Source organism: Aristolochia californica, unplaced genomic scaffold (assembly GCF_029961685.1).
Source record: "Aristolochia californica isolate CCGP_79_NKW_82.1479 unplaced genomic scaffold, dmAriCali1.0.hap1 SCAF_10, whole genome shotgun sequence".
In the NCBI taxonomy this organism is placed as follows: domain Eukaryota; kingdom Viridiplantae; phylum Streptophyta; class Magnoliopsida; order Piperales; family Aristolochiaceae; genus Aristolochia; species Aristolochia californica.
In genome coordinates this window covers 5,449,775-5,477,082 of record NW_027181771.1, presented here as the reverse complement: position 1 = coordinate 5,477,082, position 27,308 = coordinate 5,449,775, and the positions used below count along the sequence as shown (strand labels likewise).

Genomic DNA, 27,308 nt, shown 5'->3' with positions numbered 1-27,308 from the left:
TCTAATAAAAATTAAAACAATTGAAGAAATGACAAAAGACACTACCTTAGACATTGGAATGAAGGATTAATTTTCAAGTCATCTTTCTTCTCCACCCAACTCTCTCTCTCTCCCTTGCTTCTTTCAGACTTGGCAGCAAAATGATCTAGACAGGAGACTAGAAGAGCAGAAAATCAATCTTGGAGTATTCTTTCTTCTCCATCCAACTCTTCTCTCCATTGCTCCTTTTATCCTTAGCTGCAAAATGATCCACACATGAGATTAGAAGAACCAGAACCCCAAAAAGAGAAAAATAAATTCAGAAAAGAGAAACTGAGATGGATGAGCTTCTCTTTTTGGTGCATGAAGACCTGATGCATCTTTGTAGACTGGGGCTTTCCCTTTGCCAGAACTGAGAAGAAGGAAATGGAGAACAGAGACGAATGTCAATTGTCAAGGAAATGGAAGAGATGGTTTTTGGTTTTGAAGAAGGAGAAGTGGAATCAGGTTAGTGGCTGAAAATGTAAGAGTAATGCCTAGAAATATGCTTGGAAAAAAGGTTAAAGAGGCATGCACGAGTCTTGTGGAGTTTGAAAACATACCAGACCAGCCGTATCTGTTAGGGTCCAATGGGTCCGAGTGTTAAGATCCAAATCTGACCCATTTGTGATTCAGACCCTGGAGCCATCAGATCAAAATTAGGGTACACATCCTGTTCACTACAAATTCTGTCAGCTACCCTTGGCATAGTACTGCTAGGCTTACGCACAACTATCTCTTATTGTGGAGAAACTGTCATCGAGGGTAGCTATCAGGTAGCTCACTGTACTCATAAGAAGCTCCATTTGTTTCTGTTGTTATTGTAGCAGTTATTTTTGCACCACCCTCCACTTGAGCTACAAGGCGATTCTTCATATGTTCAAGCTTATCTCTTGTGCGGATATACTCTGCTAGATTGAGTAGAGGCTAATTTGAAGCTAAACCATGAGATGTGGTTGGAGTATATTCACTCATCCCATTGAGAAGCTTCATCTGGTATATACCCAATACCTAAGATACTGTTGAAGAGTAAGTATAGAAGAGTCTTATGTGACTCTCACAGTAAAGAAGTTTTACAAAGACAAAATTAATATGGTAGAGTCTTATAAGAGTATCAGTGGAGGAAGTCTCACGGAAGAGTCTCAGTTGAAGGTGTTTTAGTGATGTTAGTATTTTATTTATGTTCAATTATTTAATTTTTCTAGGATTTATCTTTTATTGTTTAACTTTAGGTTTAACTGGGATAACGGTAATTTAATTGTAATTGAACTCTGTTTGTTTCTTCTATTATAAAATGATGTTCATTATACTCAAATTAAAACAAGTTAGTGAAGTATTTCTCTTTTCCAGAAATTCAACAAGGTATCAAAGTAAGTTTTGTGACTTGACTCGGTCAACCAACAAAGGCAATGTGATCCTTTTATGATATATCATCTCTAGTAGTTTAAGCTTGTATTCTACCTTTTTTTTCTTTTTTTTCTTTTTTTCCTATCCCAATACCTTTTGATTTCTTGGCATTCACAACACCAAATGAAATTTTTTATATTTCAAAGTATATATATTGACGGAAGATCTCCGAATCTACTTTCCAACACAAAAATATTTTTTCAAACGGAGTTATCTAAAAAGACAAATTGATATTTGAAGCAGGAAAGGTCTGACAACAAGAAAGGTTCGAGCAACAACATAAAACTTCAACTTTTGAGCCATTGTATACTATCAAGATTGAGACTTTATATGGAGAATTATATATTAAAAGAAATATCTATAAGTATATTTTCTTACCTATCCAACCAATTCTTAATCTGATTTTTCTAAAAGGAGATATTGATCTTGGAAGAGTCAATGGTCTTGCTGGCCAAAGAAGAAAGAGTACTCAATTCCACTAGATTAAAGAGTCCAAAATATATCATATAATTTATATAAAAATAATTATAATTTATGAAAAATAATTATACTCTAATGAAAGGTATCGAAGTCTAGTTTCATAAGGAGAAAATTTCATGTCAATCTGATCTATATTTAAGGAGATCTTCGCATTGGATTTAGCAAGTGTAAAGTTACAGAACGAAGAAAATCAAAAGGTCATCAAAGATTCCATAATGAAGTGTTTTATGTCAAATTAGTCATCAATTTAAAGCTCTGAGTTTAGTGTCTTGAGAAATAAATTATTTTTAATTTTAAGATATATTTTTTAAGATATCAATATTAGAATTACCAAAGGTCAGTTTTACCAAAAATATCTCATTTTTTCCTATTTTCTCTCCTATTATCTCTCCATGCATTGACTTGAATTTAATTTCCTTTTCTCCTCAAATCCAAGTTTTTAAGACAAATTTCTCTTCAACCAAAGAAGTTTGGTCAAACTAAATCACTCCACGATGTTCTCAATCAAGGTATGCAAAAATTTCATTCTTCAATGTTGTTTTCAAGTTTTGCATTTTTGTTACTTGGTTGTGTATTTTATGCATCATCGTCAACTCCAAAAATTGTGGTTACCCCAAAAAGTTGTACTTGGTTGAATTTATTAAGTTCTATCGTTATAATCTCCTCTAGTTTTTTTGTAAAGGTCATATTCTAGAATTTGTTTGAAGTATGAGTGTTGCATAGTCGCCTCCTTCTGATTAAAGTTGTTTTCCACTAATATTTTTTCAGTTTATCCTCTAGTGTTTTTATCATTGTAGAGTAATGTCTGACCCTGCTATATAAAAAGTATAGGAGTGTGTCCAGCATCTACCTTGAATCAAGTCTTTTGTTCTTCACCTAAGAAGTGATTTGTGTTCGAGTTATTCTTAAAAAGTGAATAGTCTCTTTGTTGTGCCCTAATATTGGGCTATTTTTTCGCCTTTGAAATTGAGTGGAGTGTGTTTTGGACTATGACAAACCACATGTATCTCACCTGGAAGTTCATCAATTATAGGGATTAGGTATTGTTACTTACGGAATATACAATTCTAGTTTTCTTGTTGTACTAGAAGGGTACAATAGTGTTAAGTGGATTCTGATTCTGATAACACTAAATCCACTAGTGCTTTTGTATTTACACTATGTGGTGGGGCTATCGCTTACAAATATTCCAAGAAGACCTTGATTACCAAATCTACCATGGAGGCTGAGATGGTAGCCTTAGAGTTGGTTGGTGGAGAAGCCGAATGGCTTAGGGGTCTATTATCAAACATTCTCATGATGGATACGCCAATTGCAACTATCTTAATTAATCGTGATAATTAGACAAATATTATAAAAATTAAATATAAAAATCATAATTCAAAGTCGTTTATGCATGTTGTTGCATTTCCTTTAGTCCTACATTGCTAAAAGTAATGGGGATACAGCTACCAACCAGTCTTCCATGAATTTGTGTGAGACTTACACACGTAAGTGTGCAAGGCTCTCATGCTTGCATGTATGCTTAGTCTTATACGTGTACATGGTCTCGCATGTTTAGGTGGGCCCATATGTTACATGTGTGACATGGAGAGCCAAAGCAAGATGAGTCTTTTTTAATCGGATCAATTCAACCATTAAGAATGGATCAAGATGAGAGCTAGAGGACAAATATGGGGAGTGTATGACGTCCTCCTCCATTGTACAACAATGGGGTTTTCACCCTACAGCCTTGCCTAGAGATGTAAGGAGAAAGTGTGGCACATGGGACCTCTCCTTGCTTCTATTTTTCAATTTTAGAATAAGTTTTTATTCCTCACCATAGCCCATGCTCTACCTTTCCTCCTTTTTGTTTTTCACAAACTGTCGAGGAGCCCCCCCTTCTCATTGTCGACAATGACTGAAAAAAAATTTAACTCAAAAAATTTGAGTGAATTGATTTCTTTCAAATGATATGACTTTTAGACCTATTAAAGTACATCGTTAGTTTCTTGTGTTTGTTATCATCAAAATTAGGTGGAACAAAGTGATGTTTTCCTCTTTGTCAAAACCCATGGTGTTCAATTAGAGACTTTCATGTAGTCTTGGGGAGGTAGAAGTTGGGCATAGGTCTCAATCCCATTTCCTTTGAATTCGGAAAATATTTCCTACTTGGGCAGGTTGCTTAGAGAGGTCAATAATAGGCATGGCATAGATTTAGCCAAAGAAAAGTCAGATATAACAATTTTGGTGATTAAATTTCCAACCAGGGGCACTAACAGCGCCTTAATGTTGGATAATTGCAAAGCTTACATGCGACTCACACATGTGGGCACATACACATGATTGTTTTCCGCTCTCCACTGTTCTCGTTCGCGTGCCCTCACAAGTCGGAAGTTAGAAGGCACCGACTGTGTGATTCGTTGACACATGATTCTTCTATCAAAGCGCAAAAGATAAAAAAGGAGTATTTCTCTGTGCGGTCCTGCCCAAATGCACCTCGGAAACCCTAGTAAATTCCGTCCCTGCTGCCTCCGGCGGCGAGGCCGAGGCGAGAGCGAAGCTTGTGCGTTACTCTTCCGTTCCTTTTCTATTTTCCCTCTTCATCCGATCCGATCTGAATAAGTCGAAAACTCCGACCTAGTTCTGCGTCTGTCTCAGATCAGATCAGAGGTATGCATTTCCTCACTCCATTGTTTGTTCTTGGCGTTTCCCCCAACGATTAGATGCTTCTGCTCGATCAAACGATCCGGCCGGGAGAAGGAAGATACGTCCAGTTTTTCCGGTTGACGATCAGTTTTCCGAATTCGTTTTAAGCATTTCCGATTATGAAGAACAGTAAGCGATCGCATAGCGGAGTGGATATCGCATTAGACTCCGAATCTAAAGGTCGTGGGTTCGAATCCCACTGCGATCGTCAACACTTTTTATCTCGATCTTTTGTAGACCTTCTTGTTCTTCCTTCTGTCTTTTCCAATAATTGGATTTTTGGCTCTCTTACATCCTCTCAACTGCTTCCCGTCATTTCTACGGCCCCACGGCGCCTTCCTCCTTCAGTCGAACGCTGGAGGCTCATTGCCTTGGACTTACTTTCACACTTTTTATCTTTCGGCCTTTCAATATTCACGTCTGTTTCTGGCAGTCTGCATCAGATCAAAGCAGGAAATGGTCCCGTATCATGTCCGGCTCATTAGCTTCTTACTGGCCTGCCACACCGCAGAAGATGCGTAAAGTGTATGTACGGAGTACGGTGTATTGTGTATGCGGATTCCATCTTGATTAACGGAACGATGGGTGAAGCGAAAGTGCGGAACATTCTGGATGCCTTTTGGTTCTTTCACTGAAGAGATTTTTGCAACCGAGTTGCAGGTTACAAATTTTCACACTCTTGGTACATTTTTTGTCGCTATAGTCTGACTGTAGTTCGATGGTGTTTGGTACGAGTACGACTGAGTCGGGTTAAGAGGTATTTGTATTCTGTAGCCTACGCTCAGGCTTTCAGCTTTTTTCAGTTTCTGCCTACTGGGGGGGGCAAGTCTGTTTATTGCACTTCTCTCAGTCTCAGTCAACAGAAACCACATAAAACCTCGCATGTATAAGTTGATTCATTTTCCAATATCAGAGGGCTTATCCCTGGGGCGATTCTTTATGACCGTCTGGAAGAAAGTTTTCCATCAAAGCTTCCCACGGCTTTTTCATGGCGATTACTGATGACATCAATTTTCTTCTGTCAAACTGTCAACTCTTAACTCTGCCGTGCAATAAAGTAAAATGAAATTTACTGTTTGTCTTTTTTTTAAAAAAAGTACAGTTTATTATTAGTATAAGAAGCTTTTTGTATCAATCTTGAATGTAGGTTCCTGAGTCCTAATTTTGTCCTTTGATGTAACATCAATTGAATTAGTCCTGCAAACATCCAAGGGGTCAAAATGTTCTAGCTATCTCAATACGCGGTGTCTGGTTGACCAAAGGCTAACCAGTTTGATCTTTCTTTGGTGTGAAAATGCCAAACTGTCATGAACATATACGGCTGTGAAAATTTGATCTTTGAACAATACAGATGGAAATAAGTGAAGAATTATTGTTCCATATCCATCAATGAGCAAACAGAAGGAACAATTAATCAGATAAAGTTTGGAAAAAAAATTATACATTTGCACCCAGAGTTTGTCTGGACAGCTATGGCATTAAAATGTCACAAGATTCCGGGACAATTTTAGGCCAGAACCATACTGACAAAATGTTTGGATCTACTAACCGAAGGGTGGGTATCCGATACAATAGTGACCATGAATTGTTTGATCTCCCATTATTCATGGCATTGGGTCCACCCCGGTTGCGATTCTCAACAATTTCGATGGAAATAAATTGACATAGGTGTGAGTACATTAAAGGTGGCAAAGCCACCCAATAGAAATAACAATTCAACTCTCACGTTTAAGTCCGCAATTGACCGTCATTGCTTTTTCTCTTCGTAATTTAGTAAAAAGAAAGTATTCTCATGTTACGCTTTACTGTACCCCTCCTTACTTGACTCGCTTGTTCTATTTTAGGGTGTCTATTTTCAAACTCGGACTCACCGAGTTGGATCTCCCCGTGTCTAGTTCCAACTCAAGGTCAACAGATCCCAAATTAGGATAAAAGGCATAAAACCGTGGGGGAGTTTTTTGAGAATAAGCTTCAATGTAAGGGCTATTTTCGTGAGTACGAGTTGAAAAACACGTTTTTCCTGCTTGTCGCAGTTAACTAGTGAATTTGACGCTAATGTCGCATTTAGGGCGCTCTAATTGCCACTTGACAATTATATTAGACTCAGATTCGAGACTAGTCCACTACACTCTCACATACGAGAACTGTAAAAGCGAAAGTAAAGAGAGAGAGAGAGAGGGAGCAGGGAGTTTTTTTTTTATTTTTTATTTTTTCTATTTCTCTCCCGCCTCTCCTTTCTTTCATCTGTTACAAGAAAAAAAAACAAGGAACTGAAATCGCTTGCAATCTGCATATTTAGGTCTCTGCATTGCAGTTGATGATCATGCCTTGGATGCTTTCTGTTTTTTTTTTTTTTTTCGTGCATTTTGTTGTAATGTTTCCATATTTCACGTTATGATGTTCGATTCCTGCATGAAAGCTTGAAATCTTATTAATGCTTATGGTAATCGCCCCTTCGTTTATTGATTCGTTTTGGTCGGTGATTTTGTATTTCCTCGTTTCAACTTTTATTGCTTAATTTTTTTTATGAATGTTTATTGCTGTTTTGTTGCTGTCCTGCTGTTTTGCCGATCTGATCTTTGTTACATCAAGGATTTTAGCTTCTTACGCTTTACGCTTCTGATTGAAGCGTTTTGTGTTGAAATTGATTGTTATCAGTAAGTATGGTTGTCTCTGGTCTGTTACTGTTTGACAGCGTGGTGGATCCTTTTCTTTTCTAACACTTCCTGTCCAGGATATTGCTTCTTTTACGAGGTCTTGTCTTTAGCTACATGTTATCTTTTTCAGTTTTATCTTTTCAATTTTCCGACTTCTGGTTAAATTCGGTCATAGACCCGCCGCTTTAATTTTCTTGATTGTTGTTTGTTTCGGCTTTCCACCTATGAAGTCCTGTGTTACTGACTTTGCTGTGACATTGTGGATTCTAGGTCTATCGTTGCTCTGTGCATCGTGACAGTCCGGTTTTGAGTGAATGGATCAGGTGTGATGTTAAATTTGTGATCCTTGTTGCTCAATTCGCGGTTTCTTATTTTGAGTTATTGGATATTTTGTCTTTTTTCTTTAGGTGTTTTAAGTTGACTTTTTGAAGTTTTGTAGTATGAGAAAGTTGAGAAGATTGGAGAAGGGACCTATGGTGTTGTTTACAAGGCCCGAGATCGTCTAACAAATGAGACCATTGCACTTAAGAAGATCCGACTGGAGCAGGAAGATGAAGGTGTTCCAAGCACGGCAATACGAGAGATTTCCCTTTTGAAGGAAATGCAGCATGGAAACATCGTCAGGTCTTATTTATAGCATGTTCATAATGAGCTTCATTTGGGATTTGTTCATTTATATGCTCTTGCTATGCTTTGTTGTATATTTCTATATTTTTCCCTTAAAAATGGGAAAATCCATTTTTTTTTTTTTTCTCTTGTAGTTTAACCTTATAATAGCTTACAGGAAGTACTTCACAGAAGTGTAAACCATTATTAAAAGTCTTTATTATCATTCAGGTTTTTTTTATTCTTTTCCTGAAGAGTGAAGACCTATTATGCATGCCTATTTCTTACTTTCTGAAGGTGGAGAATAACCATCATTCAGAGTTATTGGTTGTTGATCTAGTTTCCATCCTGAAGCATGAGGTGTATACAAGAATTGAAGCAATTAGAGATTCTTAATTATTGCAACCCCTGCAAATAGGCAAGCCAATGTATGAATTTGCTTCCTCATGCTTTGTAGGCCAGATCATGGTCAGAAATTTTCTCATGCTGAAATTTTTGAGTATGAATGGGTTTGATGCCATTATGTATCAGCAACTTATCACAATCTCATCAACATTGTCATAATCTCCACATCTTAAATTTTCTTTTAACTTACCTCTCCCTTGTAGATCATCCAGCTAGCGTGGAATCTGCTTGATTTTTTTTATTTTATACATATTTGTCAGTTTTTTGTCCTTTCTTGAAAGACCTTACAAAATCCCGTGATTTAGCTTTATAGAGCAATGATGTGATTGTGTCTTCCACATTTCTGCATCTTTCCTTTTCTTGTTTCACTGGTGGGTCTTTCTGATACTTTTTTGGCTTGATGTTGGTTAAGTTGTACTTATAAATGACTTCTCTTTGCTATGCTTACAAGGTTTCATATTTACCAGGTTGCAAGACGTAGTGCACAGTGAAAAACGTTTGTATTTGGTTTTTGAGTATCTGGACCTAGACTTGAAGAAACACATGGATTCATGCCCAGAGCTTGCAAAGGATCCACGTCTAATAAAAGTAGGTGAGATCTGTATGGATATGTGCTGATTAATGTCTGCTTGGTTTTTCTTTATTTGCACAGGAATGTGCTTGTGGAAAAATTGTCTGCTGTTTATTTGTTGGTTTAGAATTACTCCCATGGGAAGTGTATGCAAATAAAAAATTGGGAAATCATTCCGAAAGTGAACTGGTGAAAAATGTTCAAAATTACACTGTATAGATTGTAGTCTGAGTTTCGGACTAAATATGACAGGAACATGCTCTAGGTTCTGTTATTTGATCTCAGATACCCAGCATAATGAAAATGCATTTGGGATGACACTTGTTTACTGAATTCTTTTATGATGCCAATATGTTCAAGTCTTTATGTGTTTGTAGGCGAGCTACAAGCTTCTACTGGGTAGGTTTTCTATTGAAATGAGTTTTCCTGATGGAGCAGAAAGTTGAATAGAACGATAAACTCAAGATTCTGGGGAAAACATATCCTTCAAGAGTAAGAAGTGATCTGATATACTTGATATAAATCTGATGAGACTTCAGCTTATGTCGGTTCCAACCTCTGATAATTGTTTCTTTGTTGCATAATTTTGAGCTAAACTGACTTTCCTGGACATGGCGTTCAAACAATACTGTGCTCCCTTCATTTTGGGCTAAGTAGTGGCAGTTTTTTAAGTGCTTGATCTTTGGGGTATGGAGGTCCTGGAACTTTTTAACTTATGTTACTAGCATGTAGTGTTAGTAGTGTGTCTATTGCCTAAATCCTGTACTTAGGTAAACATAAGTCCTTCATGATTAGTGTTTCTTCTAAATTTGTAAACTTGTTAGATTGCTCCTGTGCTCTTTTCGTCTGCATTTAAATCAAACAGCATAATGTGCATTTCTTTAATGTGCTCCTGTGTATGCAATAAGTTCTCCTTTATAATACAGTTAGTTTCTTGGTAGTCATGGATTCATTTCTAATATATTATTGCAGACATATTTGTATCAGATCCTACGTGGCATTGCTTACTGCCATTCTCATAGGGTGCTTCACCGAGATTTGAAACCTCAGAATTTGCTGATAGATCGCCGCACCAATGCATTGAAGCTTGCGGACTTTGGACTGGCCAGAGCATTTGGCATTCCGGTTCGGACTTTTACTCATGAGGTATATTTATGTGCCAGTTTGACTTTTATGAATTTCACTTTTTCCTTAAATGCTCTGAGTGTTCATTTTGCTTTACATTTATACCTTTAGTGGATTGCTCTTCTTTGTGGGACTTCTAAATGTAATTCTGCCGTAGTAACTATTGAAGATTTAAAAGGGGAGGATAAGTAACTCGAATAAGGACTTGGAATATGTGTTGTTATACAAGTACTTACATCCATCTTATGGTGAAAATGAAGCATGAAACTTCTATTGGTTGATCAAACATGCTTCCCCCCCCCCCCCACCCCCCCCCAAAAAAAGAGAGAGAGAGAGAGAGAGACATGAAACCTTTCATTGATGGTATCATACCTAAGTTCAGCCTGGTGTATCAGTTGGTTAAAATTTTTGTTGGAGGGAAATCTTAATCCGATGGTCTGACATATCATGTGACAAGGCCATTCCTAAGGTAGTGTGAGCTTCGCTGAAAAGCATAATGTATTCTTGTCCACATTTCATGAAAAGCAGCAGAAACAAGTGTGCTTCCTTTTTTTTTTTCTTAGTAATGATTTTGTATTTATAATAGGCAACAGGAATTTTGTCTTCCCACCTTTTTTAGAATCATATATGGTTGTCACTGAAAAACATTTTGATTCTGCTTTCAGGTTGTAACACTTTGGTACAGGGCGCCCGAAATCCTGCTAGGCTCTCGACATTATTCTACTCCTGTTGACGTGTGGTCAGTAGGTTGTATCTTTGCTGAAATGGTGAACCAGCGACCTCTTTTCCCTGGTGATTCTGAGATAGATGAGTTGTTCAAGATTTTCAGGTGTTTCTTTAAACTGATGATTCGGCATTTATAATATAGTGACTGTATAAGATATTTCTGTTTAGATGTATATTTTATGTAAAATTTGTTCTATTCCTTTTTCTTCATGAAGAGTCCTGGGTACACCGAATGAAGAAACTTGGCCAGGTGTGAGTTCCTTACCAGACTACAAGAGTGCGTTTCCTAAGTGGCCTTCAAAGGTTTGAAGCACATAACCACATAACATTTGCTCTTATCTTCTTCAAGTATAATGTCAATACAGAAGAGAGTAAGCTATTCATCAATTAGGGAAAAAGAAGATTATTAATGCATGCGCCCACATCTGTTATGCAGGACCTAGCAACTGTGGTCCCAGATATGGAACCAACTGGCATCGATCTTCTTTCTGTAAGTTTAATGCAGTCTCATGGCCTTTCATACATATAGGCTATCTGCATCATCTGCACAAGCATTTTGTTTATGATACTGGCAAGAAGAGTAGCTCTTCTTAGATGCAATTCCTTAAAATTTAAAAGTATGTAAGAGGAAAATTGTCTGCAATCTATTTTAATGGTCCATACTTAAAAAATCTTAATATGTTACTTATCTTTGCAGAAAATGCTGTGCATGGAACCAAGTAGAAGAATCACAGCTAGAAATGCCCTGGAGCACGAATACTTTAAGGACCTTGAGCTTGTACCATGACACTCTTTCTCGTTGTTCTGTAAATTGTATCTTCACGACTACAAGGAAGAGTAGCATTTAGAAACCTATAGGATTGACATGTGTGAGGTTTGTGTGCATTTGTATGTTTTTTATCCCTTTCTTTTTGGTCTGGAAGTGGTTCATATGGAACCAGTGCTTGCGTTTGCTTGATTCAGATTGCTTGAAAATGAAGAGCATTTTTTTGTCTCCAACAAAATACGGTTCGGAGAGTAAATCACTACTCCATCTCTCGGTAAACCCACTTACCTTTTTCTTATTCTCATATGTCAATGAGCGTTTTTTTTTTCATAATGTTAGACGATTTGTTTTAAAAGTCAATTTTCTTCTTAAAGTTAGTAAGAAGCATGCCCTAGTGGCCACAAAACTGTCCAAAGTAATTCAAGACTTTTAAGTCATTCTTGCATTTTCAGTGTGTAGTTGGTATTTAGCTGCGAAACTCATGCAATTTACTTTCACATCATATGCAAACATGCAACAAATCATATCATGCCCAAATTTTTCATTTTGCTTCCTTATTGAGTTGGTCTTCACATTATCTACCTACCCTAGGCATATTTACTTTAAAATATTAGTGTTTGCTTGCATGACTTTGTTGTGACATAGTTACTTTTATGTCAATCAATCAATTTAGCAAATTACTTTAGGCTTGAATTTAATAATTGCTTACACTTTGAATATTTTACAAAGGTTGTGTTTTCAACTTTGACTTGGGTTATTCCCAAAAGAACATTCTTACTTTAATATCAAATTATGTGGGAATATAATTGAGTTGCTAATCAAAATTGGAAGACGACGTGCGAGTAGCTTTTTTCTTTTATTCTTTTTGTAGAATCACCCTAGTTAAGAGGTTTTGCATGTGAGCTAAATTGTATGCATGTGAGCTAAATTATATGCATGTAACTTTTTTATTTGTTATTAGTCGAGCCTTGTCTAGGCAAGACCAAATCCACACCTTGTGGATGTAGATTGAGTTGTTAAAAATTCCTTTTTTGGGGTTTAGACTCGTAAAATCCTTTAGTGAGTCTATGCTTGTGTAACCTAGTGTGTTATTGTAAAGTTCTTTTGTGGGCATTAATATAATTGGCCTTTTGTTGCCTTTGAGTTTTAAGAGTCATTTGACTTGAATTTTGGTGGGTTCAACTCCAAAGTGCAAAACAATCTGGTCTTTTGTTCCCAGCCATGACTAACGAAACCACAATTTGTGAATAAGTCATCAATTTGGTCATACTTAAAAAGGCTACCATGTTAATTGTTGACTATTCTTAAGGAAAAGCACCCAAACCCAAAGGCTTAGAGATGTCCATCTATACCTTTTTGCAAGGATAATTAATTTTTGACCTAGATACAACAATGTCATCTCTTGCCACGTTACCAATATATGTCATGAAAATTTTTATGTAAATGATCAAGGGGAAATTCTCCAACTTCATCCAAACATCAAACATCCAAGTGGGAGATGTGTTTGCATTTTGTGTCTCCTTAGTAGTTCCAATTTTTTAGAATGATCGCCTCTCGATCTTCCATTCAATGCCAAGGGTCTGTTTGAAACTCATGGAAAATTAAAAAAAATAAGAATTTGACCGTTATTATTCCTAAAAATAGTTAGTAAAAAGAAGAATTTGATTATTATCTTATTTTCACTAACTACTTTTTTAGAATAATAATGGTCACATTTTTATTTTCTTTCTTTTCTAGGGGTTCCAAAAAGGCCCTACAGGTATAAGTTTGATTGTCCTTCTTTAGCCGATGATATGAAAAACCGTCGGCCATTTGTGGCTCTAGCCTCATACGGGTTTTTAGTATTGAGATCTCGTATCAAAACCTTGCCAGGCTTTAGGGTCTGGATATACATCTATTGTAATAGAATAGCTCTCCCATAACAAAAAAAAAAAAACAAAAAAGTAATAGACAAGGGTATCAATTTTATCTATTTACCTGTTTTCTTGTTTAATATTGTAAAACAAAACTGAATAATTTTTTTTACCTAATTAGATATTCAAATAATTTTATCCAATTACCCGTTTATCATTTATTAAATAAAATAAAATTAAGTAAGGGTTATTTTGTACGTGATCATCCAATTATTTAGTTATATATAAGGGAAATTTGGTAATTTTATTTAATATATAAAAGATATTTTATTATTCTAATATTTTTTTGAACTATGGAATATTTTCTATGATTTTGTTATACATTTGAGAGACAATTTTGTATATGATTAGCTAATTTTTATAATTATATTAAATTTAAAATTATTATTATTATTATTATTTTATTTATTTACCTAACGTTCTCTTTTATCGTTTGATAAATAGGTAAATCTACCGTATTCAAAATAAGGTATATGAAATAATTTATTTCTTTTTATTTATCATTTACTATGGATAACACAGAAAGTAGAGCGAAAGAGAACAAAAATAAGATTTCTGCTAAATTTCTGGTGTTCAGAAATCGATATATATATCGGTTACCTAACCCTGTGAAAAGAAGTTTCTGCGAGTAGTTTGAACCAAAGAAAATCCATTACCAGCGCTGAGTGAAAAGATTGAAGCAAGAGGTTCCGATTGGCCGAGGTCGGAATCGACTCTTTCTTTGTCTTCCTCAAAGACCCCAAAGCAGATGAAAATCGGGGGCATTCGCGGTTTTTCACCAATTGAATTTACAAAAAGGAAAAAGTAATAGCAGCATCCTTTTTCCTCTCCCGGCATCTTCCACCTCCCCTCTCTTTTCACACAGAAACTAGGGCTTTTGCGATCTTCAATTATTAATTATAGTTGGAAAAACGAAAAGACAGGAGACATCATCTCTCTGGAGTCCGGACTGTGTTTCTGAAATTCTACAAAATTGAAGCCCTAAGCCCTTTGCACGTCTCCTCCTTCCGGAGCATATTGCGGGGTTTGTCTTTCCCTGGTGAACCCCTTTATTGGTCTCGAGATTAGGGGTTTGGGTGAGATGTCGTTGGGGGTCTGTGGAAAGCGTTTGGGTTTTGAAGAGATTTTCGGATCTTCTGCGCCGTCTTCTTCGGCGAAGAGATCCCGTTGTTCTAGGTTTGGTTCACCGGTCCGATCATCGGACTTCGGATTGGGGCCAGACGATAAGGTCTCCATTTTACTAAGGATTTTCCCGACGATGGAACGAGAGGTGAGAATCGTCCCTCTGGATATTCTACTATTTCAGTTTTATGACATGTCCACTAGTTAACTAGTAATTATGCCGTCTTTCTCTTGCGGAAGCAAACTGCTTTCGGTTGTAGAATTTGATCGAACTTGAGCAATTGACTGAAATCAAGTTCTCGAGCTAAGAATTTTTCATAATATATTATTGTGAAACCATTAAGTATTCATTTCCCTCAATCATCAAGGTCAAGCAAGTATTCAATCTGGGAACAATTTCTTGCTACTGGGTGAACTAAACCTCGTTAGATTCTTCTTAATTTCTAGTTGCATTCTTGCTTTACAGTTATTTAAATAGTCGAAAATCACATGTGTAAGCAGGTTCGAAGCTCTTACATGTCGGTAATTCTTTCTGGGCTGTGTGGATTGAGAAAATCTAGGTTGCTGGTCCATACCTCTAGTTCTGGTTGATTGTGTGTTCAATGTCAAATTACTTGGAGTCGAGGAAGAAGGCTCTTATTATTAATAATTCAGATTTCATTTATTTTCTTATCTGTGTAAAGCTTCTGCAAATCTCATAATTTTAGGCTTCAAAACCATTGATAGCATAAACTAAAGTAGGATTTATGAAGACATTCCCACAGTTTTTATACATGGGTAATGCATCTGCAAAGTTCTTAATATTATGCACAACCATTGACATCTATTGACGAAGAAGGTTTAAAAATCTGATTACTCATCTTCTATTGAGTAAATGCTGCTGCTGCTGCTGCTATATTTTGAACTTTAATTGTTTGTGATATACCATTTTGAGATTGACTCTCATTTATGACTGGTCGTGTTTGCCATAGTTGGTGGAATCAGTTTTAAATTACCACAATCACAAATTTGAGGATGCTGTTGAAAGTCTCCATGCCCATTGTCTTGGTGATGGTCCGACCACAAATGAGCTCTTGAGCCCTGACTCTATGATCATTGCAAACAACAATGATTTTCAAGGTAAGGAAATGACTCCTTAAGTTAATAAGAATATAACTTTTCTTGTGCTAAATTAGCGGAAGGTTGGTGAATCTTTGAAACACATTTTTTGTCTATTGCATTATTTAGGAGAGGAAAATATTGGGACTTCTCATGAGAAGGTTGAAGACTTAAGGAATGATTTAAACACTCAATCAAGAATCGAAACAAAAGAATCATCATGGCTTGACATATTTGTTCAAGAGATTCGAAATATGTCAGATCTCAATGATGCTCGCGCACATGCTGCGAGGGTCTTAGGAGCTTTTGAAGGAAGCATCATGGCCTATTTCAAGTGTTCACAGGATGTAAGCATTATCGGTTTTGTCATCGTTTGATCATCTCCCTTTTCATGTTCAATGATTTTCATGCATTTTATCCATCTTGCTGTACAGCAGGAAGTGCAGGAAGGTGCCTTGCTGAAAGAGCAACTTCAGGCACTATTAAGGGATAATCAAATTCTGAAGAGAGCTGTTTCCATCCAGCATGAACGACATTTAGAGCAGGAAGAAAAGGTGAGGGAAGCTCAACAGTTGAAGAACATGATAACTCAGTACCAAGAACAAGTCCGGACTTTGGAGGTAACTATGTTATTCTTTCTACCTTACTCTCAGTGTCTTTTAGTTCCTAAGTTGTGCGCTTCTGTTTTCATGCTTCTTCTTGATTCCACATACTGTTACTTTCGAATAAAATTGATTTTAATCATCTCATAATTGAATTAATATTTTAAGCATTCGGCTTCATGGTTTTTTGTCTTCAGTTCAGTCAACTTGATTCACAATATTTTGTTTTCTTTCTTATGACTAATGACTTAAACAGTACAAACATGGGTCTCTGTGTTCTTCATCATTTCTTACTTTTCCATTATCTCTGTTTTTGCATTGTATTCTAGTGTATAATGCTGAACCCTTCATTTGATGTTGCAGATTAACAACTACACACTGAAACTCCATTTGCAGAGGTTACACGATAGTAGCTCCATTCCAAGCCATTTTCACCCTGATGTTTTCTGATGAGTATTAGATCTGTTTCCTGTCACAACGAAGTGTTTGTGCCAGCCTAGTATCAATGTCTTAGTTCTAACCTTGAGCTTGTTTTGAGGCTTGCTTATACTGAGAAGTTTGTGAACCATCAGCAGTTGTGCACAACTGGCACCGGTGGCATTTTGAGGATCCACTGGTTCTAGCATTGTAGCTTGCTGCGAGTAGAGGAGGTTCAAATTTGTATTTGTTAGATTGTTTATAAGTGCAGCTTGGTTTCGATCAATGTTTGTTTTATAAGGCGAAGGTTCCTCAGGAGTAGAATGAAATCAGAAATGCTTGTAATATTGGCTTGTACCAAATATTCACTTGAGAAGAAAAAGATTTGTGGCAAAGTAATCAGATGAATAGCCTTTTACAGTCTCCAAACTGGGTTATCTGTTTCTGTTGTAATATCGAATTAAAAATTGTGGAGATGGGTTTCGGTCTCCATCACATTTTTGCTTGGGGAGGGCCTGTTCTAAGTGGGATGGGTGAAGTGAATATCCCTCTTCCTCATCCACCCACTCGCCCCCTCATATCTTATTTGACAGAAGGCTTTCCTGCATTTTTTCAATTATTTGGCAGAAATTGCCAAAGCGGACAGAGAAGAGGGGAAGCCAGACTCCCTCTCTCCCTCCCCCTAAGTGCAACACGGAAATGATGATTCACTAAGGGCATTGTAGTTATTACAAACACTTTAGGGGACTATCTTAGGTTACACTTGACATACAATGACATATACTAGCTTTATAAAAAAAAAAAATTATTTACTTGTTATGCCACCCTACACGTGAGTGTCATTCTAACACTCCCCCTTCAAGGTGGTGCATAAACATCATAAATCCCTAATTTTGAACATCATAAGCATCAACTTCCCTCCAAGTTGGTTTCGTGATGATATCTCCTGCTTGTAACTTAACTATGATGAAATACTAGTTGACCTCAATATGCTTAATCCTTTCATGAAATCTTGGGTTTGTTGCTATGTGAATTGTTACCTGATTACCATAGTGGAGTTGTATTGGTTTTTTAAAAGGGAAAGTTAGTTTTGATAACAAGGGTTTTAGCCATATCATTACACTTATTGCATGGGTCATAGCTTAATATTCTACTTCTGCAATTGATCAAAGTACGACTAACCGTTTCTTGCTTCGCCAGGTGACCAGGTTTCCACCAACCGTTGTATAATACATGGAAGTGGTTTTTTTTTTTTTTTTTTTCATTCAGAGATTCTACCCAATCTACATCGACAAACCTTTCTATGTTTATATGTACATGGTTTTTGTATACAAGTCCCTATCTAGAACTTTTTTTGAGGTATCCCAAATATTTTTTTCCAAGACTTGCCAATGTGATTTAGGAGATGATGCATGAATTAACTAATAATGCTAACTGCACAAGAAATATATGGTCAAGTTATAGTAAAGTAGATTAGTTTTCAAGTAGTCTTTGAAATCTTACGATGTCTACCTCATCGCCCTCTTCCATACGTAGCTTAGCATTTGGATCCATAAGTCAATAAAGAACGTATTTAAGTGATCCTAGATCCTTGGTCTAGGATCACTTAAATACTTTCTTGGTATAGAGGATGTAATCAAAACATAGCATAGTTTTATCACACGGAAAATATGTGCTTGACTTTGCAATAAACTTCTTTATTAACCTATGGATCCAAATGCTGGTCTAGGATGTCTTGCTTAGTTCATCTTTTGTTTTCTCTATTCTAATTTTATCACTTCTAATTAATATAATGTTATCGGCATAAACAACCATAGGTATTATGTTGGATCTACTTTGTTTGACAAACACAAAATGATCAATTTTACATTAATTTAAGCCCAAAAATTACTTTGCTAAATTTGTCAAACTAAACCTAAAAAGATTGTTTTGAGTCATAGATGGCTTTCAAAAGTTTGCATATTCTCTCCCCTTCAACCACAAAATCGAGTGGTTGTATCATGTAAACTTCTACATGGAGATTACTGTCAGAGTGGTTCCATCCACTCTTGTAAGCGGAAGCTTTCCGCACCTAACAGATCGGTCTGTTGGGTGTATTGGCTAGTCGTTGTCATGGTATCAGAGCTGGGCACTCCACGTCCCACGTTCGAATCCCATGAGAGGCGGTCAAGAATGGGCAGGGTGGGTGTCAGAGTGGTTCTATCCACTCTTGTAAGCGGTAGCTTTCCGCACCTAAAAGATCGGTCTGTTGGTTAGTATTGGCTAGCCGCTGTCATTTACCATCTAAAAAACATTTCTAATATCAATTTGGTGAAGCTCCCATTGAAAATTTCTTGTAACATATCCATTCAACTCGCCTATGCCCATCCATATGGCCCATACAAACAAGGAAACAAACAACTCATGCCAGAAAGCACACCAGTTAAACAACCTAGCAATACCCCATTCACCTGGACATTAGAGGGAAAGATTTTGAAAAGAGACTATCAATGCAGTATCCGACTAGCAATGAAGGATGCTCTACACAGCAAGCAAGCAAAGCCCATACAATTGGACGGAGTGTAAGTTGACAATTTGACCAACAAGGGTGAAAACTCTCTATTGAATTCCATTTACCCAATCAACAGCACAGCTAGTTGAATGAAAGCTAGAAGAAAAGGAAGAAAACAAGCATAGTAAAGAAATTTATCCAATCAGACCAACTCCGACCAATCACTCAGTGAAGAAAGCTATTGGAAGCATCCATTTAACAAGCTTACCAAACAAACAAGTCAAAGAAGTTGAATGCCCTTGAGAGAGAAAATGCATTGATGACCTATTCAACAATCTATCCAGACGGAGTAAAGAGAACAAAGAGGCATCAGATTAAGACCATCTAAAAGACACATTCCAATAAAGTAGCAAAACGAGATTGAAGGTTTTGATTCAATCATGATAAATCTTTAAAATCTATAAGTGACTTATCTATGTGACTAACAACTCCCAAAGAATATTTTAAATATATTTTACGATTGTTAAAAGGTCCATTTTTCCAAGATCAATGATTCAATTTTTGGATGATGAGAGTTGTGAAATCAATTTAGAGATGACATTTGGGCTTAAAAAAAATAAACCCACAAAGAGCTAAGTATATTTGGGTTTGAAATCGTTATGTGCTTAGCATCTAGAATCATTGCTCTTACACTTTGAGATCATATTATTCAGCATTCAATTTAAAAGAGTTCTTGCAAAAATTGAACATTTATCAAAACCAAGAATACCATTATACATGTATTCAAAATTTTATTGATTATTCTTGGTGAAACATATCTGAAATTGAGTACACTTACTTTGAAATCAAGTTACTTGCACAGATTATTACTTCTCGGGCTAATTTTTTAGAAGTCCAAGTGCTTATATACCTAAAGTTTGAAATAAATTAGATACAATTAGTCAAAGTCTAAATTGAGCTTTCACTTTGCTTTATATGTCTCTTGGATTGGAAAAAAACAATCAAAAATTTATTATGAGCTTCAAATTTTGAAATTAAGTTATTTAAGGATTTGAGCTACTGTTACCCAGAATAGGTACTTAAGATTAGTGTAATTATCTACTTGTAATGTTAAATTTGCCCACTCAAAGAGGTTATTATAAAGGGCTAAATTGTAAATAACCCTTGCAAGCATAAGCCAAGCCTTGGGTAGGTAAGACTGCCCCTATCTCAAAATTGCTTGAGAAAAGCATGTGTCACCAAAGAGTAAAGGCTAGTAATCCTTGTTTTCTACTTTAGGATCCATAAGTCCTTATGTAGTGTAAGTTGTTGCAAGTCCCTTTTGTGCGTCTAGGCTTGCATAGCTTAGTTGGTTGTTGAAAAAATCCTTTTATAGATCTACATTGTGTGTCGAATTTGCCGTCATAAATCTAGATGAAAATGTGTATTATAAGTTGGTTGTTGTGGTCAATTGAATAATGTAAGTCCCTATGTTGGCAGCATTGTAATTAGGTTTCCATGCAATTTGTTGTAAATGTTATTTGGTAACCCTAAATGAGGTACAAGCACCTGGATTATCAATCCAAAAAAAGGATTGCAAACAACTATAAATCCATGTGTTTATTGTGTAATTAGTTATTTATCCTTGAACTTTGATTGGGAAATTAATTTGCACATTGAATTATATAAAAGTGTGAACACACATAAGACAAGAAAAAGAGTAAAAAAAAATTAGCAAACACGAGTTCAATACATAAAAAAGCTAGATTAGTTCAGATTGGAGGTCATAAAAAAAAACCTATAATTGATGTTAACAAATATAGTTATTAGCTCATTTTTATTTTTTTAATTATTTATCACTTAATGTATTTAGTAACTAGTACTAATATCTGTTAAATATTAACATCAATTATATTCAAGAGTATCAGAACATCAACTTTCATCTACAACTAATCAACTGCAGAGAGTTTTTATTTTTTACACGGCAATACACCCATAAGAGAGATACTCTTTTAACTTTGGATCTCCCTGTAATGCCTTTTTTAAAACTGAAAAAGGCCATTGTTGCAAGATTATAACTATCAGAGGCATTTGTTTTGAATGTGTGAATTATAATTCAATCTGAATAACCCATTAATTTTGTGGTTCTTTTTCTTTTTTTAACATTTTTTGTGCAGGTGGCCATTGTGTTGTGATTGACTATATGAGCCTTCACAGGAAAAGAACTGAGAGAAATTAATAATAATGGAACTATATGTGTTCACCTTCAACAAAAGCTAGAAATATACTCAAAATGGACAAGTCGAGAAGAAAACAATCCACAATTGATGCAAATGATAAATATGATGACTCTACTAAAACCTTTACATTTTTTGTCTGAATATGGTAATGTTGTGTTATGGCTACAATGCCTAAAAAAGCTGGTTACTTGGGACAAGCCACGAACTCCATGGCAGTTTAATAAAGTACAGTGAGTATCAACCTAAAATAAGTTATAAAAAAGATACACTAGTAAATTTTGGAGGTACTAATATGATTACAATACATTATATCTCGACTTTTGATCCTTAAACAAGTCTCTCAATCTGAAACAAGATACTACAGTGAGACATATGGTATGTATTAATTGAGGCATATCAGAGTTTAAAACAGATATCCAGATACCCACCCTACTCCCAATTACAAAAGAGGAAGATAAGTATCATAGTTATAGAGATAGTTACCTGTATCCGAGGAAGTCATTTGTATTGCCATTACCGCATCTTCTTTTTCTGAGCACAAACAGTATAAAGAAAGTTTTAAATTAAAAGGTTGAGTGACCCTTTAAACAAAAAGTTGAATGTAATTAACTATATTTTTCTGAGGGCATATAATTTCTCAAATTTTTAAGGAGATGAGTATAATTTACTCAGTCATGGAATTAAGTCACATAACCCATTACAAAAGAGTTTAACATAGACTGAGAGTTTTGAATTCACAGCAGGTCCGTCCTTACTAGCTAAACTGCGCCATTGTGGTTTGATCCAGGTAGTCATGAATCGTGGTTAAGATTGCAAGGATTCGGATGTGTCCCTTTTAGGTGCTCGAGGGCGTGCATATTCAGCAAATATCACCCAACCATCAAGAAACTGAATATACCAAACACAAATCGATGTATTAGACTTGGAATGAGAAAAAGAAGGAAACATAAAAAAAAAAATACAGCAAAACACAACCAATGCCAAGCTGCCAGAAATGCCTATAGGAATTAATTTTAGATCACTTCCTATACTGTTGCTCAATTATGATCCCACTCATCCACAGGCTTAGCCTATAATAAGATCCAGTATCTTGGTGACCTATTTGTCACACCTTCACATCGAGATCTATACGTGAAGTTAATGAAAATTCTGGTGCTTGCTCTTGCCTTTGACTGAGATTCTCTTGGAAGGTTTGGACTTCCATTCTTAGTATGTTGGGGTTACAATTCTGCATGGTGGCTGATCTGCACTCGTTCAGTAAGTCGCTCACTGGTACCCTTCTGTCTGGCCTCGGAAAAGTGATGCTCTCTGCTTGTGCTAGTTTCATCCCATGGGGGCTTTGGAATGAGCGTAATAGAAGACAATTTGATGCAAAAAGTAAATCTGCAAATCGGATCGCGGACCGGGTAGTGGGTCATATAACTACTTGGCTTATAACTAAGAAGTCTTTCTCCTCATTTTTGGGCACCCCTATCCGTGAAAACTGCAGAAATTTGGCTATGATGCACTCTGGGACAAAGGTCCCAGTTTTGCAGGAATGGATTCCTCCTGAACCCGATTACCTTAAGTTGAACTTTGATTGCTCTTCTCTTGGTAATCTTGGGATTTCTGGTTTCGAATGGGTTATTTTAGATCATTCTGGTAATCAGTTTTTCTCATATGCCGGCCCTTTAGGCATATCCGACTCTACGTCTGCAGAGCCTCATGGCCTCCTCTCTGGACTCCGTGTTTTCAGAGACAAGTACAATCGTCCTCTTCATATCGAAGGGGACTCAAAGGTAGTCATTGGATGGTGTGAGTGTGCATCCCTTCCCTCGTGACGGCATTGGGATACATTTCGGGAGATTTTAGAAATTACCTCAATTGTATCTTGTATTTGGTCTCACATTCCGAGATCCACAAATTCGGTAGCAGATGTGCCTGCCAAGCAGGGAGCTACCCTACAATCACTGGTTGTAAGGAATCTGCTCCCTTCTCTTTTGTAATTTCTCTCGTTTTATTAATACATCTTAATCAAAAAAAGATTCTTGCTTATTACTAATCACCTTATTAACTACTCTTTATTTTCCAAAAAATAATTTTACCCCCATTTTCATTAAAATTTTAACTAAAAGGAATCAAATTTCAAACTTTTAGAAAAAAGGGAGAGGGCGCTCACTCTCCCAACGTGCAAGAGAGTCGGGTGGGAGAGGTGGAGGTCCCTCTCAGGAACCCAAGGAAGGGGGAGGGTAAGGCCTTGTTGTGCACTCTCTTTCTCATTGAGAAGATAGGGAGAGACAAATGTGAAGGACGATGCCATACCCTCCTCTCTCATGGGGACCTATGCTCCACCCTTCCCCTTTTTATGCCTCCCACTCACCGAAGAGAAAACAAGGGGAGGGCCGCAGCCCCCTCCCCTATTAGGGATGGCAACTAAAGGGAGATAATAATAGGAGGATGGCCCCTGCCATCCCCCTTTTCTCACTTGGGGACAGGGATTATCCCCAAGGAAGGGAGGGAAAAGCACCACTCTCTCCCCTCCATATGTTCCAAGAGGGGCTGCAGAGATCTACTGGTTTATCTGGACCAGCAAAGAACCGCTGCCAACAAATCAGAAGAGGATCCAATCCACATGGATCTCATACGAATGTGACCCACGTGAACGAGTTCCTCTCAGAGTTCCCATATGATTCATGGTCCATCTAAACCAGCAATCTAAGTTCATAAAAACCAAGCGGATGACAGTAATGATAAATATTATGTTGTGAGCTTAATTTAGCCATTTTTCAAGGGTGAGAGTAATTAACCCATATAAAAATATTTCACAAATGTGACCTGTCCATCCATTCCTTTAATGCCTTGCTCAGCATCTCTGGTTGTAGCATATCTCACAAAACCGAAGCCTCTGGAATATCCTGAAACACGGTCTTTTGCCACTGTAGCTGAAACCAAATAGAAATTAAAGAAAACAATTCAATATACCAGAATATATCCTTTAAAAAACAACACCGCAATGTGTAAAACCAAGATTTCACAGACAAAAGAACTACCAGAAATAACTTCACCAAATTTGGAGAAAGCTTCCTTAAGTTTCTCGGATGTAGTTTGCTTGTTAAGGCCTGCATTAATAAGATACCAAGAAATTAAAGTCACTGTATATATTTTTCCCTTCCAAGTGATGAACACTTAAGTAGTCATAGAACTCATCATTTGAGGAAGGATTGCTCACAGAACTCAATATTAGAGAAGATTAGAGGATAGAAACACCAATTTCTGTGTTGTAGGATCCCAAAAACTAACACTAATTCGAAACTGAGTTTGTTAAGAAGATTATTGGGTCTCAAGCCTACTCAAATAGAATTCATATGCAGCTCTGGAATTTGATTGATTTTCTTTAAGTTGTTAATGGAAGCACATCTATTTCATACTTCCCCTCAAGAAAGGAGTTTTGTTCTCTCTGTCTAGTCAACCAAATCCGACTGGGAGTCCAACAAAGCCTCCACAAAGGTTTTGTCCACGAGTAGATTACTAAAAGAATGAACGCCACTATCAGAATTTATGAACTGGAGTGGAAGAGGAGAAAGAAGAGAAAAAGTGGGAGAAAAGAGAGAAGGCAACAGGAGAAATTAGGATTTACAGACCACTCTCTTTCATCTATAAATTTAAAACTTTAGTAAAAAATAACAATAATGTACCTACTCCCTTTACACCCTACTAAATAAGTTCCATAAGATAATATTTTCCTAAAAAATTAAAAAAGTAAGTAAATGTAAAATATATCTTCTAACACTCTCCCTCAACCTAAAGAACCAGGAAAACTTGATTGAACATACAAGGTGCCACTTAGCAATATTTTTACCAAGAAAAGGGGCTCCATGAGTCCATGTCGGGAGCACATGGCTATGAAGATAAGACCTGTAAGTGGCACATAAAATTTTCAGCTGGTTCATTACAAAAAGAACATTGAAATTGATCCCTGACAAGAAGTTATAGTCATAGCTGAGGCTCGAAAACAACTATTTGAGTGTCTCTCATGGTCTGCTGTGGAGGGACAGGTAACATCAATCTTCTAGATGATATCTGTGTGGCAGTGCTTCTTAAGAGAGTCAGGTACACAAATATCTCGAGTATTGGGCGGTTGCAGGCACTAGACCAGACAGTCGGCGGAATACTAATCCAAACAAGTAAAACTAAAATCTCTTGACACCAATCAGTTCCAAGGTTGCCAAATAACTTGAAAATTTCAAATCCATTAGTGTACAACAGAGACTCCCCTAAATGAATCCATACATTTGAGCAATGCCGATCATGAAAAGTAGGTACACTGTTCAGAAAAGTTTCCTGAAATGGGATATTTGAGTTTGTAGGTTTAGGCAGCCAATGGGTCACTTCTAAATGGAACAAATAGGAGCCTATGTTTGCAACTCCATCAGCCAGATCCAAGTATTTCTCTCTTTATAAGTGAGAGAGAGATTTTCAACAGGTTTATCAAGAAAACAACAACACTTTGATTAGAAAACAAACATTTGATTTGCCATCATGGTCAAGCAGATTGTGAAGGCAGAGATTACATTAATCTTCTAGAAGATATCTGTTGGAAAGCTTCCGAAAAGAATCAGGGTCAATAATGCCTCATTATTGGACTATTGCAGGCACTAGATCAGCCCGATAATGGCATACAGATCCAAACCATCTAAGACAAAATCTGTTGAGACCAATCAGTTCAGAGGTAGCCTAGTACTTGGATAATTTCTAACCCGATTTGGAACAACTGTTTGAGCAAATGCTAAAGAGGAAGTAGAAACGCGGTGCAGAAATATCTTGAAAGAGGAAATTTGAGACGGATTTTTCCAAGCAGCCATATGGTCCAATACAGAATGGAAAAATTAGGGGCAGAGCAGCAGACTTTGAGCTTCTTCAGTCTGTTCCATTTGCTACATAAGTTTGTTAAATATGAAATATTTGTCCACCAATATCCAAATAAAAACTCATTGTGCATGCATAACGATCCGATGAGTTGCTCTTGTCAATTCCCATTTTCAAAGAAAATATTCTTATTCTTTCCTACTAAACTAGGGCACCTACCAATACAACTTTGAGGAGGAGAGGAGCATAATGGTGTTTTGCAGAAGACCCGTGCTTAAAACACAAAGACTTCAACCAAAAAACGATATCTCAGTAAAACTCCCAAATGGACTCACCTGATACGAACAGACTCGTTGACGGAATGGTGTCTGGTTGAGAAGGCGCGGGAGCAGGGTTCTTCCATGGAAATGTTGAAGTAGAGAACAATCGCCTCCCAAGTCTGGACCTAAGTGCCATTTCTAGAGATCTTGTCTCCAAAAGCGGAAGCTCTCGATCTGGGATGAACTTGAGTCGCCGAATAGTCTCTTGAGCTCTGAAGTTTCGGAGAGAATCAAACAGGGGTTGGACCGAAGAAGAGAGGGTTTTGGGAGGGTATACAAGCTAATCGAAGAGAGGGTTTTGGGAGGGTATACAAAGCTAATCGAAGAGAGGGTATACGAAAAGCCATGCGAAACGGTTACTTATAGCTGTTTCGAATATTTCGCAATGGATCAACCCTTGAATCTTAAAAGATAACGGACAACCTATAAAGAATGATAAATTAGAACATTTGAGATGATAAGCAAGTTGTACTATTTTTCTTTGAGGCGTATATCATTGTAGAGCACTTGTAGAATGCTAGAAAATGGGTGCATTTCTAATTTTTGAAAGAAAAAACTACTCATCTTTTGGACCATGTCGATTTGGTGGTGGTTTTGAAAAATTGCCATGCCAACCTCATCAACGAACAGTTTGACCTAATTAGGATCATATTGACGGTTCATCCAATACGAAAAGTCATTTGGTGCAAAACATATAAAACATTATCTTAGTGACACAATAAACCCTTAGAATATTCTGTAGGAAACAAAAACATGTTCACTCAACCTGGGTATAAGAGAAAAAGATGGTCACTAAATACCAAACTTCCAATCGGTTTATTTATTAGACTAA

General features: G+C 36.7%; 3 protein-coding genes and 1 non-coding gene across 5 annotated transcripts; 3 read left to right on the top strand and 1 right to left on the bottom strand.

Moving 5' to 3' along the window:
- The first annotated feature begins 4,728 nt into the window (after positions 1-4,728).
- TRNAR-CCG (transfer RNA arginine (anticodon CCG)) lies at positions 4,729-4,801 on the top strand. The gene has a single exon. It is a non-coding gene; the product is annotated as a tRNA-Arg (tRNA).
- A 1,921-nt stretch (positions 4,802-6,722) lies between these two features.
- LOC137940808 (cell division control protein 2 homolog) lies at positions 6,723-11,705 on the top strand. The gene is made up of 9 exons (XM_068785936.1): positions 6,723-6,892; positions 7,521-7,573; positions 7,690-7,874; positions 8,729-8,849; positions 9,805-9,978; positions 10,623-10,786; positions 10,899-10,986; positions 11,120-11,173; positions 11,381-11,705. The coding sequence occupies exons 2-9, from the start codon at positions 7,565-7,567 to the stop codon at positions 11,468-11,470; spliced, it is 885 nt and encodes a 294-aa protein (XP_068642037.1). The 5' UTR covers positions 6,723-6,892; positions 7,521-7,564; the 3' UTR covers positions 11,471-11,705.
- Positions 11,706-13,999: 2,294 nt separating this feature from the next.
- On the top strand, positions 14,000-17,021 carry LOC137942452 (uncharacterized). 2 transcript variants are annotated; one of them, XM_068788098.1, is made up of 5 exons: positions 14,000-14,632; positions 15,456-15,603; positions 15,712-15,929; positions 16,020-16,202; positions 16,548-17,021. In XM_068788098.1, the coding sequence occupies exons 1-5, from the start codon at positions 14,444-14,446 to the stop codon at positions 16,632-16,634; spliced, it is 825 nt and encodes a 274-aa protein (XP_068644199.1). In that variant the 5' UTR covers positions 14,000-14,443; the 3' UTR covers positions 16,635-17,021. The 2 variants fall into 2 exon arrangements, with proteins under 2 accessions (XP_068644199.1, XP_068644198.1); XM_068788097.1 differs by having other exon boundaries at positions 16,017-16,202.
- A 5,045-nt stretch (positions 17,022-22,066) lies between these two features.
- Positions 22,067-26,860, bottom strand: LOC137942668 (organelle RRM domain-containing protein 2, mitochondrial-like). Its single transcript, XM_068788398.1, has 4 exons — positions 26,492-26,860; positions 24,341-24,409; positions 24,126-24,232; positions 22,067-22,199 (listed from the first exon to the last, which is right to left on the bottom strand). The coding sequence occupies exons 1-4, from the start codon at positions 26,610-26,612 to the stop codon at positions 22,116-22,118; spliced, it is 381 nt and encodes a 126-aa protein (XP_068644499.1). The 5' UTR covers positions 26,613-26,860; the 3' UTR covers positions 22,067-22,115.
- Positions 26,861-27,308: the final 448 nt, after the last annotated feature.